This window comes from Cebus imitator, unplaced genomic scaffold (genome assembly GCF_001604975.1).
Source record: "Cebus imitator isolate Cc_AM_T3 unplaced genomic scaffold, Cebus_imitator-1.0 Scaffold519, whole genome shotgun sequence".
NCBI lineage: Eukaryota > Metazoa > Chordata > Mammalia > Primates > Cebidae > Cebus > Cebus imitator.
Genome location: NW_016107834.1, coordinates 1,037,891 through 1,052,345, shown reverse-complemented (window position 1 = coordinate 1,052,345; position 14,455 = coordinate 1,037,891). Strand labels below are relative to the sequence as shown.

The following is a 14,455-nucleotide window of genomic DNA, read 5'->3' as shown; positions in this document are numbered from 1 at the left end:
ACGGTGCCCACAGGTGCCCTCACCACCTGTATTTCCAAGCCTGTGCACCCAGGCATGGGACACAAATGCTCTGCTGGTCAAAAGGGGCCTCCCCCAACTTAGGGGGTCCTAACATCAGCCTGTGAGATGGGTGTGTTATCGCAGGGTTATGTACCTTCCCAAGCCTGCTTCTCAGCAGGAGCCTGGGGTGTGCGTCTGGGGGAGGGGTCCTTGAAACACGTAGGCCCGGTGCGGGCCTCCAGGAGAGGACCCCCAGCCCAGGGAGCACGGGAACCCGCCTCGGTGCTGCTTTTGGAAGGACGGAGAGTGATTGCACTGGGGTCTCAGGAAGAGCTCGACCTGGAACCCATCATTGCTTCCACCTGGCCGCTCGACCCCTCCACCATCCCTGGAGGGTGTCCGGCGGGGCCTCTGCACAGCGATCGCGGTCCACGCCGGCCCCTGGCAGTGCAAGTGCAGACAGCAAAGTAAGGCTTTTACCATGTCGGTCGGATCAGCACTCCCAGCTCGGATCCATCGCTGCTTCGCACACAGCCGCCGGGTCAGCAAGGGCCTTGAGCCCGCGAGATACCGCCCACCCAGCAAGCGTGGCCCCGCCACTCGCTCAGAGAGGCTTCTCTTACTCCATCCCCTGAAATCCCGTTCCCGGCTCCTCGCCCACCTATTTTCCAAGGCCCTCGCCCTCACTCTAGAAGCCCTGCCCACCCTATCCCTGGAGCGCCTTCCCTGGCGCCCCGCCCACTCCATCCCCGGAGAGCCTGTCCCTGGCCTCGGGCCCACAATCCCGAGGCCCCGCCCACCCATTCCTAAAGAACCTGTCCCGGGATCCCTGCCCACTCACTCCAAGAGGCCTCGCCCACCCCGAGCGCCCCACCCACAATCCCAAGAGGCCCCGCCCTCAGTGTCCCCTCTGCGCCCTCACTGCCTCTGCCTGGAGCCACGGACTCCCTACCAGTGGCCGGGCGGGAGCCAAAGCTGCTCAGAAAGAGAAGCTTGTTTTTTAAAATTTGTTTATTTTAAAACATGAAACCCAAGCTGAATAGAAACCACAGAAATTACATTGACGAGATATTTAGTATTTGCCAAGAAAAATAAAGCCCCCAAAGAAATAAAAATCAGCCCCCAAACCCAGTTCTAAAAAACAGAAAAACACGGCGACAGTACATACAGCCATGGCCCTACGGAGGCTGGAGGAAGGGGAAATGCAAAATGGTTCAGGCCTCAGTTCCTGGATGTTAAATCACACTGGGGTGGGGGAGGTCAGATGCCCGGGCCGGGGGTAAACCGGGAGGCTGAGTCTTAAGGAGATTATATATATATTATATATAACAAATATGAAGTGGTTCAGTACACAACCATTATGGTTAAACACAAAACAAAGATCCCACAGGAGAGGGCCTGGTCCCCAGCCTGCCCTGTCTGGAAGTCTGGGGTCCAGGGGCTGCCTCACCACCCTTCCCACGGCTGGGCAGAGCTGGCCTCAGGGGAGGAGCAAATGGTGCTTGGAACTCGAATTGCATAGTGAGATGGGTGGGTGGGCAATGGGCCAGGGGCTGCTCCTAATCAGGCCTGTTCACTACCAACCTTGCCATAACACTCGGGGGGCCCCCCCCAGGGTAGTGAACGCCTGCTAAGGAGCCCCCTCAGTGTGGTAAGCCCCTGGGCTACTCTCCCTTGTCCCCAGGGCCACCCTGTCCTCCCAATGAGGCTGTGGTCCTGGGGCCTGCAAGATCCTCTGTACAGGGTGAGAGTGGGGGCCGGCCACGGCAGCAGGTGCCAGCCAGATGCCCCCAGTAGGTGTGGTGAGGTCACAGGATGGGGTAGTTAGAAACACAGCACTGAAAACTCAGAACAAAAACAACTGATGGCAGGCGCTCCCCTCCACCTACTGAGGTGGGGTTTGAACCCCTTTTGATTTTCCCCATTTCCTTTCTTCAACCTCGTCACAGACGGGCACACACGCACACCATGGTCAGGAGTCCCGAGACAGCATGAGGCTCGAAGCCCCAGCCTCGCCGCCACTCACGCTACGTCCATTCACCTGGCAGGCAGCCTCGCGGCCACGGACAGCATTTGTGCTTCTGAGCGGTCATGGGGCACTTGGCCAGCACCCAGGTCAGGGTGCCAGGGCATCCCTCTCAACCCCAGGCTGGAGAGCTCCCCTGGCAGGTCAAGCCCAGAGGAAAGACTGGGCAGATTGGCTGTGGCAGGGCCTCCAAAGGGGGCTAAAAATATCAGCTGGGCAGGGCCTGGAGCAGAGGCCCCTCCACTGAGGTTTGGTCATGCCCAGGGAGCTCAGACGCCCAGGATTGGGGCCCCAGGCCCATGGACTCCCCTCCCCGGTCTGCCCTCCCATATCCCCCTTTTTGGTCCCAGACACCAGCACAAAGAAAGGAGGGGTTCACAGAGGAAGGGCAGGGCAGAGCCTGGCCCCAGGGAGGGGATGAGGACATTTCTGGTCCAGGTAGCTGCCGGCTGCTCCAGGAGGAAGAGCCATGCATCTGTAAACTGCTGGGCCCGGCCTTGACCCCTGCACGTGGCCATCCAGCTGCCCTCTGGCTGGCCCTGGCCTTGGCACAGGCATTGAGCCTCGAGGGCTGGGCTAGCTGGGCCAGGGCTGGGGCCAGGAGTGGCAGAATGTCTGATCCTGATTTGGGGTGGCTCTGCCTTCCACGGCAGGAAGCGCAGCAAACATCGTACACTGAAGCCAAAAGCACCGTAGGGAAGCCTCGCTCCCACTTTACAGGGAGGGAGACCGAGGCCATAGGGACCTCAGTCCAAAGCCCATGGGAGGTTGATTCCCAAGGACCATCCTCCTGGGGCAGCACCTGCCTGGGGAGGGGTGTCCAGGCTCTTGGGCTGCCTGTCAGTCTATGGCACCCCCTGGAGCACCCCTTGAAGAAATGCTACTGCAGCCCTGACTCCCAGCCAGCTGCTCCAGCCTCGGCTCCAGTCTGGACTTGGGCTCACACTGCCGGCTCTGGGCCAGCCAGGGACACCCATGGAGGCTGGGGGTGAGGTTAGTGGTTAGTCCCAAGGGGGGCAGCAGAGGCTGAGGGACGTTCATAGCCAGCTTGAGTCCAGCCCCTCAGACCTGGTTCCTCGGACGCTGTACCTGTCACGGATGGAAATGGAACCAAGAAGGGAGGGAAGGGGGTGCTAGCGGTCCCCTCGGCCAGCAGTCCCGGCCTGCCCTAGAGATGACAAACGTGGTTAGTGCAAAGAACAAACCAGACACAGCTGCCCAGTCTCTGGGTGGGGGGAGGGGGTTTGGCACCAAGAAGGCAGCCAGCACTGAGTGGCAGGTGAGTGGCCTCGGCTCCACGTGGCCCCTGCTGTCCATGGAGGGCTAGGGCCTCCGACAAGGCAGGTGCTGAGGGAGAGAGTGAGGCTGGGGTGATGGAGAGGGGCCCTGCTGGAAGGGGCCTCTGGCAGCTGGCAGGAGGGTTAAGTCTGTGGGTGGGTGGGCTGCACAGGCAAGGAGGGCACTGCAGAGAGATGGACACACAGAGGGACCTCAGGAGGAACCAAAGGGCAGAGATGAGTAGATGGCACATGCCCCTGTCCCTCTGTGGCCAGCAGGTGCCGGCACAGAGCGGCCCAGTGGTGCCTGTGAACTAAGAAGGGGTCCACAGAAGCGCCGGGCAAAGGAGAGCTGCGGAGGGAAGGGCCGGGTGGAGACAGCACAGGTCAGGTGCGGCCAGGGCTCAGGGTGTGGTGGCCATCTGCAGAGGGAGCGTGCTGGGACAGTGGGTGGCGTGCAGGGCTGGAGCGTCGGCTGGCAGCAGCGTTCAGGTGTGACCCGAGTTGGGGGTACCGGCCTGGAGCCCCTGCGTCTCCACTGTGCCCCTGCGGGGAGGGGAGAGGAGGGCAAGCGGCCTGCAGACACGTCCGGGGCGGGCCTGGCGCAGCGTGCGAGGGAGGGTCCGGCAGGTGGCCCGGGTGGAAGTGGCAGTGCTGGCATGGGAGGGGCAGTTGGCACGTGGGGTGGGTGGTTGCTGGGCGCCGTCTAGTGGCTGCCGCTGGAGTCGGGGCGAGGCTGGCTCGTGGCGAGGTATTTGGCTCTCATGCTGGAGGTGTACTGGAGGAAGACAAGGGAGAGGCATCAGCAGGGCCCCTGCACGGCACACACAGTCAGGGGTGTCCTCCTCATGGTCCTCACTTGGCTAAGCCAGAAGCCCTAGGAGCAGAATGGGACAGTACAGGGTGCCCTGGTAGAGCCTACAAGGAGGGGATCATGAGTTGCTGCTGGCTGGGGGTGGGCTGTGCTGTAGGCCTGACTGGGGCTGAGGGAGGGGCAGCCCCCAATTCGCTCGGCTCAGGGCAGGGGAAGTCTCCTCTGAGGAGGGGTGTACACATAGCCCCCCCAAGCCCACATCAGCAGCATTTGGCTGTTAGGCCAGACAGAGTTCTGCCACCCCCAGGAGCCACAGTCCAAGGCCCTACCAGCACCCTACACCCCCAGGACCTGAAGGACACACACCAGCCGCCCTCCAGGGACAGGCCAAGGCCTCCTCTGGGCCCAGGGCCAGGTCCTCCTGCAGCCAGGCCACTGCCCGCAGGAGTACGGAGAGCCCAGCCTGAGGACATCCCCCTGGACTGCCCCTTCATGCCATGGAAGGATGGCCCCCTAAGCCACACAGGAGGCTGAAGCAACGCAGCCCCCCAACTCCCGTCAAGGACCCAACTGTGGGCTCCTCGTGGGTTTCGGACTTGGGAACAGAGGCGGCTGCAGGGGGTGCTGTCGTGTGCCTGGCTCTGCAGCCAGTCTGCACATCTTGGCTGCCCTTGTCTAGCCAGAAATATGAAGGTCTTATGTGCACGGGCGTGTGCAAAAGAGTGCATGTGTGTGCTCAGAGAAACCCACATGCATGAGGCATGTGCTGAGGCCACATAGTGCAAAGGACCCACATGCCTGGCACGTGCTAAGGGCCAGCAGCAGTGAGGAGGCCGGGCAGGTCAGCCCCCAACCCAGGTGGGCTCCAGAACCCAGGGCCCCAGGCCCATTCCCACAGTCCCCAGACTCAGAGGCACAGAGCTCCCCAGGTCCCCAAGAGCACTCCTAGGACACCTAGGTTTTGCACAGCCTGTGAGGCAACCATGGAGGGGGTAGGAGGGAGGAGCCATGGCCTGGAGCCTCGGCATTCCATGGACATGCAGCACGGGGCGGGGTGGGGGCAGGACAGGACAGGGCAGCCACCCAGACCCCTGAAGGGGTCCAAGCAGGCACCCCCACCACTGTGGGGCCAAGCTCATGTGCTTGTGGGCACATGCCCTTCCATGTGCACGCCTCAACACACAGGCAGCGCCTCCAGGGTAGGGCCAACTGGCCACACGCCCAGGGGCCCAGGCACATACAGGGGTCTGGGTGCATGGATTCCTCACTGGGAGGTGATAGGAGGGGCTGGGGCCACTTGGAGCTGGTGGCAGAGTCCCCAGAGGCCAAGCAGCTGGGCTGGGGGAGCCTGGAAGGGGACTTGCCAACCCCACTGTGAGGCTAGCGGGCCCAGGGCCGGCATTAGAAGTCTCTGGCTGGGCCGAGGTGCTCAGAGCTGTCCCTGCCAACAGGAGCCAGATGGAGGGAGCCCTGGGCCAGTGCCAACGGGAGAGCGGCAGTGAGTGCAGGGCGGAGGCGGGAGGCGCAGGCGGGCGGCCGTGCGGGGTGGGGGACCCAGTGGGTCAGTACCTGTCGCTCTGAGGGCACAGCTACCACAGCGTTCGGGCGCTGTCCATGGGCTTAAACTGCCAGCCCGCGTGGCTGCCAGAGTCCAGGGCAGCCAGATAGCGCTAGGAGGGCCCGGGGTGGGTGGGGTGCAGGAGAGAGAGAGAGAGAGAGAGCGCAGCCTCAACTCCAGGGTGCGGGGCCGGGAGGGGGCTATGGGGGCCATATGATGGTGAGGACGAGGACAGTGGGACTGGGCCTGCACCTGGATGGCCTGAGCCTCACAGGCCTGGCCCCTCCCAGACACCCCAGCCCAGCTCTGTGCTGCTGGGGACAACGGCAGCAGCCACAGGACGGGATTTCTGAGCAAGGCAGCCTTCGGCCTCTCAAGCCCTGTCCTGGTAGACCAGCCCCCTCCTCCCCGGTCCCTCCACTGTGCCACAAGCTCCTTCTCTTGGGCACCCTGTCCCCTCCTGCCTGTGTCTTACTTGAGACGCCAGAGGGGACACCAGGGCCAGACTGGAACAGACACTCAGGAAAAGACTCAAGGAAGAAAAAGAAAAGGAGGCAGAGCCAGGGCCCCTGGGAACTGGAACGGTGGCACCCCATGGATCCAGAAGGGACAGCAAATGGAGGGCAAGAGGCCAGGGAGGGCCTGGCGCAGGGCCATGCCCACAAGAGGGCATGGGGTCACACCTGCCCACCCACCTGCTCGCCTTTCCCAAGAAAAGGCCTGAGAGCTGACCCGCTGGGTGGCTGGCCCCAAGGTTGCCCTCTGGCCCCAGGGCACTCTAAGGCTGCCTGGGAGGAGCTAGCAGGCCCACCCAGCCTGGTCTACTCATGCCAGGCACCCTGCGTAGAGGTCCCGGCTGGGAAGAGCCCACTAGAACCCTGGTGGTGGCGGCTCACAGCTGCCCCTAGAGCTCCCACTGGCTGCATGTGCCACACCAGCCCACCAACACAGCGCAACAGCGGGCCCCCAAGGCTGAGCAGCCACCCCGTCCACCCTCCTGCCCCAAGACTTACTGAGGGCGGCGGGGACTCACGCCCAATGAGTGGGGTGTTCTCACAGCGGGGGTTCTGGAAATTGGTGTTCTGGCTCCTGAGGCATGAGGGGAGAGAGGCTGTGAGGGACTGCTGGCCATACGGGGGGCCCTGGAGGTGGCCCAGCTGTGCCCACCCAGCCTGCCTGACACCCCCATCTTTGATCCTGACTTTCACAGGGGTGGGCACATCTGTTCTCACTGGGAGTCCCATGAACCAAGCACAGTAACAAAGGGCTCAGAGAGGGCTCACAGAGAGCCCCCTGCCCACCTTGGCCTGGCCAGAGCCCACTCCCTCCAAGCCACCTGCCCATCTTGTGCCCTGGACACAGAACCTCCATCTGACCACGTGGCGTCCCCATGGCCCCTGGACTGAGTCCACCTGGGGCAGGAGGCACTCAATGCCCAGAAGCCGCCCCTTCTCCAACCCTTTCCCTCAAGCTAGTCCCAACCTGGATCCACGTTCTCAGCTGCATTAGAAGTCTGATGTGCCTGCTGGTCCCACTGGGCTCCCCGAGTGAGCCTGGGCACCTGTCCCCCTCAACTCACATGTACTCAGTGACTGGCGCATTGCTGACGGTGTGGGCCGCGGCTGGGATGCTGGTTTCACTGCCGTAGCTGCTGCCACAGCTGTACAAACTGGGCATGTGGACACGGTAGAGGCTGTCATGCGCCTGCCGTGGCCCCGGAGCGGCCTCCTCCTCCCCGTCCTCGTCAGGGCCTCTGCGAGGAGGGACATGCAGCACCAGCTCAGGCCCCAGAAGGAAGGAGCTGGTGACCCCTGAGGGTCTGCTCTGGTGTAGACAGATACTCCTGGTTCCAGTCCTAGCTTGGCTGTGTGCATACTGCATGTGGGACTGTAGGCTGGTCACCCAGCTCTGCGTCCAGCCCTGGCCCTGTGAGGTCGGGTGCTAAGAGACCTGTGTAGTCACCCAAGTGCCAGGCCCTGTACCGCAGCCTGAGCATGGCAAGGCTTGCTGTCTGCTTACTGAAAGAAGAGTGCAAGGCCCCGCCTGGGAGGGCACCGGAGGCTGGGGTGCCTCTTGGCTCTGTACAACCCAACTGCACCCTTGGGTGGCCTGAGCCAGTTTTCCCGGCCCTGCTGCCCTCTGGCTTTCCATCCTCCACTCTGTGCAGGCCTCTGGCACTCTGGAGCTCCTCCACGCCCCATGAGGTCCCAGATGGGACACAGGGTGGGCTGCCTGGTGGCAAGCACTTTAGAAGCAGAACAGTGGTAGCTTTTGGCTGAGCGGTGGCCACCAGCCATGTCCCTCATGTGCAGTGGCTTGAGTGCCCCCTCTTACAACTCCCTTTCTACAGTGAGGGAAATGCAGGCCCAGGGTGCTTAAGTGACTTGCCCACATCATACAATAAGCAAGGATAGAAACAGGATCCGAATCTAGCCCTGTGGGTTCAGGGCTAGGCTCTTATCTACTCCCCTATGTCCACCATCTTTATTACCACTGACACCATCACCACCACCATCACCACCACCACCACCATCACCACTGCCATCACCATTATTACTATCACCATCATCACCATCTCTATCACCATCATCATCACAACCACAACCACCACCACCACCACCACTGCCATCACCATTATTACTGTCACCATCATCACCATCTCTATCACCATCATCATCACAACCACAACCACCATCACCACCACCACCACCACCACCACCACTGCCATCACCATTATCATTGTCACCATCATCACCATCACTATCACCATCGCTACCACCATGATCACCATCATCACCACCATCACCATTATTACCACCATCCCAGCTACCATCATTACCATCACCATCATCACCCCCACCTCCATCACCACTACCATTGTTACCATCACCATCATCACTACCGCCGCCATCCCCATTATTACCACCATCACCACTACCATCATGGCCATTACCGTCATCACCACCACCATCACCATTATTACCATCACCAATGCCATCATTACCATTGCCACCATCACCATCACAATCACCGTCACTACCACAATCATCACCATTACCATCATTACCACCATTATCACCACCACCATCACCATTACCACCATCACCAATGCCATCACCACCATCACAATCACCATCACTACCACAATCATCACCACTACCATCATTACCACCATTATCACCACCACCATCACCATTACCACCATCACCAATGCCATCATTACCATTGCCATCACCACCATCACAATCACCATCACTACCACAATCATCACCATTACCATCATCATCACCACCATCGCCTTCATCACCACCATTATCACTGGCAGCATCACAGTCACCATCACAAGGAAAAATAACAGAAATCCAGACAAAAGTAAGAAATCTGAGCTGAGCTACCTGCCATCCATGTTGGGCCACCAAGCAGTAGCCACATTCCAAATGGGAGGGGAGGTGGAGGTCTCAAAGATAAGCCACGGGAGCCCCAGTAAGGGAAGGAGCCTGTCACCTCCAAACCCCACGCAACACAGTACTGAGTGGGGAGACTCAGGCAGGGGCCACCAGGAGCCCCACTTCAAAAGTAAGGACATAGTGGCTCCAGGGGAGCTGGTTTTTTGGGAGTCACGTAGCTGGAGTCCGCAGCCACCTGGGGACTAAACACTGACCTTTTCCCCCACAGCTCTGTGCACCTGCACCCCATGGCAGCGGGGAGGGGGAAGGGTGAACACCTGCCTGGGAGGGAGCACGGAGTAGAGAGTCTGAGGCTGGCTCTCAGGGCGATGGGCAGGAGAGCCCAGTCCTCCCCACTGCCTGCTCCAGACTCCCGAGACCCAGGCCGGGAGCTCCTCCAGGCTGTTTTCCTCCTGTGAAATGGAGGTGCTCACCTGGGGGCTGGCAGCCTCAGAGATACCACAGAAACCTAAGGAGGGTCATGAGGTGAGGAGGTGTCTGTCCCTCTCCTCTGGGACTGGGTGTCCATAAATGCATGCCCCTGAACGTCCTGCATGCCACATGGCCTTGGGGAAGCTCCCTCAACCCCTGGAACCCCTCACCTCTTCTGCTGCCAGGTGTGCGGGACGCTGCAGACGATGGAGCTGAACATGAGGGCGGTGACGAAGGAGAAGAGGGCCAAGTAGATGAGGCCCTCCACACCGTCATAGCAGAAGCCGGTCAGCGCCTGCACGTAGTCCTGAGGCCACAGGGATGAGACCGCAGGATCCAGAGATGGAGAGGGGGGAGGGGGCGGCGTGAGGCCCTTGGACCAGCCACAGTGGCCTGGACTGCCCCCCAGAGGTTGGGCCGAGGACCCACTGTCTGCTGGGAGGTCCCCATCCTCCCGAGCAGCTGCTCCCCTGTTCCTACCCACCAAGCCGCCAGGACCCTGTCCCAAGCCCTGCCTCTCACCAGATGCAGGCTGCGGCAGTCCACCAGGGCGGTGAGGTGCTGCAGGTTGACCTCTGTGCCATTCAGCACCTCCTGGACACGGAGGAGGGGGTCCTGGGGGGCACGCACCACAAGAGGTCAGCACTTCATTTGGAAGGGGGACCTCGAGACAGGCTTGCCCCGTCTTGGAAGCCACCTGGGTCATCCTCTACCCCACAATCTGCCACTGAGCTACTCTCCACCCTGGGGTCTTAGTGCAGGACCTGAGGACTCTGGGCCTTGAGAAATGGTGACCCCAGGCCCCTCCCCAGACTCATGGGGCCCACCAAGGACACAAGGACCTGGGAACACCTGTCCAGTGTGGGCACCACTACGTAAAGACAGACCTTTTATTGTAATGGGAGAGACGGTGAACCCCCCACGTGTCTACTGACACAGACCTGCTCTGCTTTTAAAAGTCTTATTTCAAGGAACAGTTAAAGGCAAAGGAAATCTCTCATGTGAACTGACAAAACTCTCCATGGAGAGTGAGCGTGATTCTGTAATGTGTCCGTACACTCTCGGGTGCTCATGTATGTGCATGTGTGTGTGCACCTGTGCACAGACACTGCCAGTGCTGTCACATGCCTGGAGAAATGACTGCACAGAAACACCGCCAGGCTGACGGCAACTCCGCAGGAGGAGTGACTGGCCCAATGCGTGCTCTGTTGCCTAGGCTGGAGTGCAGTGGCGCAATCTCCGCTCACTGCAATCTCTGCCTCCTGGGTTCAAGCGATTCTCCTGCCTCACCTCCCAAGTAGCTGGGACTACAGGTACGCGCCACCACACCCGGTTAATTTTTGTAGTTTTAGTAGAGATGGGGTTTCCCCACATTGACCAGGCTGGTCTTAAACTCCTGGGTTCAAGTGATTTGCCTATCTTGGCCTCCGAGAGTGCTGGGATTACAGGCATAAGCCACCTCGCCTGGCCATATTTTTAATTTTTTAAAACATATTTTAAAACAGGGAAAAACAATAATCCCCTCCAATTTCCAGAATCCCCCCAGGACATTCACCCTGAGAATGGATATGATTCTGTTATTCTCTTCCTTAATCTCTTTCCGTTTTCTTGAAATTTAAAAAAAAATATAAGGAGCTCATATTAGTTTTTAAACAAAGAATAAAGTTATCTTTTAAAAGCTGGGTGTGGTGGCTCAAGTCTGTCATCCCAGCCCTGAGACCCACCTGGGAAACATAACAAGAGCCTGTCTCAAAAGAAATGAGTTTTATAATCTACCAAAAATTCCTAAGGAAAAGGAAGGAAAGAGGGAGGAAGGAGAGGACAAAAGAGGCCTAATGCGAAAGGGCTGGGGGAGGAAGGAGGAACGCCTCCCGCACCCGCTGCCACCAGGTCCCTACTCAGCCAGGCTAGTGCCTTCTCCAAATCTGCCCTGAGCCGTGTTTGCACCTCAAATTTCTTTCATGCTGAGAAAAAAAGGGCCTGCCTGCCCCAGCGCTTGCCCCACAGCCCCTCACCTTGGTGGCCGGCTGCTCCCGGGGGACGGTCCTCAGGAGCTCAGCCACGACATCCTGCATCTCCACCAGCGCCTTGTGGCTGCCCGACAGCTTCTGCTCCAGAGAGGAGACCAAGTCCATGGGGAGCGCTGGGCCCACCCACCTTTCCCTCCCCAGGACCCTCCAACACGGGGCCACCAGCAAGGTGTCCAGCCTAGGAGGCTGTCAAGGCTCCGCCCTGCAGGCCAACGGGGTACTCCCGACCCTTGCTTCCCCAGGGACACACCCAGAGACCACAGAGCCCTGAGGTGGTAACAGCCAACCACGTACCCACACCAGCAAGCAAAGCACTGACACACGACCTTCAGGACTCAAAAGGTCCCGCAGTCACGGTGAAATGATAGACAGTGCGTACAGGGCTTGACCAGCTGGTTTGGCAACCCCTTCAAACTCCCCCACCATGATGCTGGAACATGCTACAGAGGCATCTCTGGGGCTCCTCCTGCACCCCCCTCCGACAAGGCCAACCCAAGGAGCAAAAGCAGTCCTGGCAATGCGGGTGCACTGAGCGGGTCACCCCGAAAGGCTTGCACCCAGGTGACTGGCGTGGTAATCCCAGGGGCTGTTGGTGACATCCACACAGCCTCTGTCCAGCTCCCTCCCCCAGCTCCCCAGTCCTGCAGGCTGAGGAACCAGGCCACCATGCCAGCTCGCCTGCTCGCAGCCCCTCTGCACAGAGCAATGTGCTCAGATTCTCCCAGAATCTCAGTCCCAACCTCCCAGGACCGGCCAGGCTCTCACCTGCTGGAAGGGGTTGGCGGCGCGGGGTGAGCAGGCCAGGTAGTATTGCAGAATGTCTGCGGAGAGACGTCAGGGCAGGCTGAGACATGATGACTGTCCCAATGCGACTGTGTGCACGTGAGCATGTGTCTGCATGCATGTCTTCAGGGCACATCTGCATGTGTGTTTACACGTGTGCATATGCATCTACACTCATGGCTTCAGGACACATGGGCATGTGTGTTTACACATGTGCTTGTGTCTACATACATCTGCAGGGCACATCTGCATGTATGTTTACACGTGTGCCTATGTGTCTACACACATCTCCAGGGCACATCTGCATTTGTTTACATGTGTCTATGCATCTACAGGCAAGTGTCCAGGACACATGGGCATGTCTGTGTACACGTGCGCTTATGTGTCTACACTCATGTCTCCAGGGCAAATCTGCATGTGTGTTTACATGTGTGCCTATGTGTCTGCACACATGTCTTCAGGGCACATGGGTATGTGTGTTTACATGTGTGCCTATGTGTCTACATGCATGTCTCCAGGGCACATGGGTGTGTATGTTTACATGTGTGCATGTATGTGTCTGCATACATATCTTCAGGCACACCTGTATGCATGTTCACATATGTGCCTGTGTGTCTGCATGCACCCGTTGATACATATGCATGTGTCTGCATGTTTACTTACACATGAATGTGTCTGTGTACGTGTTTACATGTGCATGCATGCCTATGTGCATGTTTATATGTGTGCATGTGTGTGCATGTCTGTGTGTGCATGTGTCTTCACATGTGTCTGCATCCAGTTACACACATGCATGTATGTCTGTGTATGTGGCAGTGGGGTCTGCACTCCCATCAAGCCAGGGTCCCTACACATTGGCCCTTGCTGGGATCTACCTTCTGAACTCTTTATAAGTTCAGTTCTTCCAATTATCAAAGGAACATTAAAAAAAAATGTTTTTAAAAGTTGAAAAAATGATGAAAGTATTTAGAAACAGAACACCAGGTGTCACTGTGGCCGCCTGTGCAGTGAAGCCAATGTGGCTGGCCTGGCTGGCCTTCTGGGAGGGGCTATATGGCCCGAAGGCTGGAGCTCATGCTTATATTTGTACATGTACATGTGTAGCGGGGGCTGCTCATTCTTGCTGAAACCCCCAAAGGCCACCAGCAGTAGGGACCTGGAGGGGCCAGGCTGATGGCAGGGGGGCCAAGAACAGTGGTCGGTGCCACTGAGTGGTCACCAGCCCCACCCTGGCCCCCAGCAAAGCCGGTCCACCCCCCACCCTCATTCCTGAGGACAAGGTGAGTTGGGGGCGGATTACTTTTCCTCCTGGAGGAGACTCGGGCTTTGGTGGAAATGGTTCCTTCAACAAAGGCAGGTAAAAAACCTGCCCACAAGGCAATCCTGTGGCCTCCAGGGACAAAGGGTGGCAGGATGGTCCCTGACAGGAGGGAGCACTTCAAGATCTTTCAGTGTCTCCACCCCCACAGGGACAGGCCTTCTAGTTTCTTCTTGGGAACACACAATACTTCCGGAATGGGGGCCCATAGAAGCTTAACAAACTGACAGCACCCCAACCTCCAGATTCCCAAGTCCACCTGCCTCTGCGACGTCTGACACACATCGCAAACCTCCCAAGGGGGCTGCAACTCCCAATGGCCCAGCTCCCTGCCCCCCAGCTCCAGACCTGCTCCCCCACCCGCAGTACAGCTCACGGCCCTGCAGCATAGAGCTGCTGAGACCATTGACGTGAACTGCTCCGTCCGTCTCTTTCCCTACATCTAATCGACAGGCAGTCCTTCCGGCTCCACCCTCAAAGCCCATCCCTGACCACCTTTTGCTCCATTTATTCGTCCCTGCTGTCTCCTGCTTGAGGCATCCCCCTCATCCTCTCTTGTAAACCCGGAGGCCTGAGGATGCTTTGAAAGAGACCTTCAATCATGCGTCAAGTCTCTCCCCTGCTTGCCTCTCTCCAATGCCCCCCCACCCCCCGGAATAAAGCGAAGCTCACCACAGTGACTCAGCCCCACTGGCCTCCCACCCTCCCCTCCCCTCAAGGGCCTGCCTCCTGCCTTGGTGACCTTGCAAAAATGCAGCATCCTCTGGCTCT

The 14,455-nt window shown here is 59.0% G+C and overlaps 1 protein-coding gene across 3 annotated transcripts in view; it reads right to left on the bottom strand.

Annotated features, from left to right (window-relative positions):
* Positions 1–993: 993 nt before the first annotated feature.
* Positions 994–14,455, bottom strand: part of TTYH3 (tweety family member 3) — a 31,540-nt gene continuing 18,078 nt past the window's right edge. For 2 of the 3 annotated variants that reach the window (XM_017514185.2, XM_037733352.1), the window contains exons 8-15: positions 12,349–12,404; positions 11,569–11,661; positions 10,076–10,168; positions 9,724–9,860; positions 7,255–7,428; positions 6,689–6,764; positions 5,687–5,787; positions 3,985–4,081 (exon numbers count right to left, since the gene is read on the bottom strand). In XM_017514185.2, coding sequence (XP_017369674.1) covers positions 5,707–5,787; positions 6,689–6,764; positions 7,255–7,428; positions 9,724–9,860; positions 10,076–10,168; positions 11,569–11,661; positions 12,349–12,404 — 710 coding nt within the window. In that variant the 3' untranslated portion in view covers positions 3,985–4,081; positions 5,687–5,706. Of the gene's footprint in view, positions 4,082–5,686; positions 5,788–6,688; positions 6,765–7,254; positions 7,429–9,723; positions 9,861–10,075; positions 10,169–11,568; positions 11,662–12,348; positions 12,405–14,455 lie in introns of all 3 variants that reach the window. The other variant, XM_017514188.2, reaches the window with a different exon arrangement.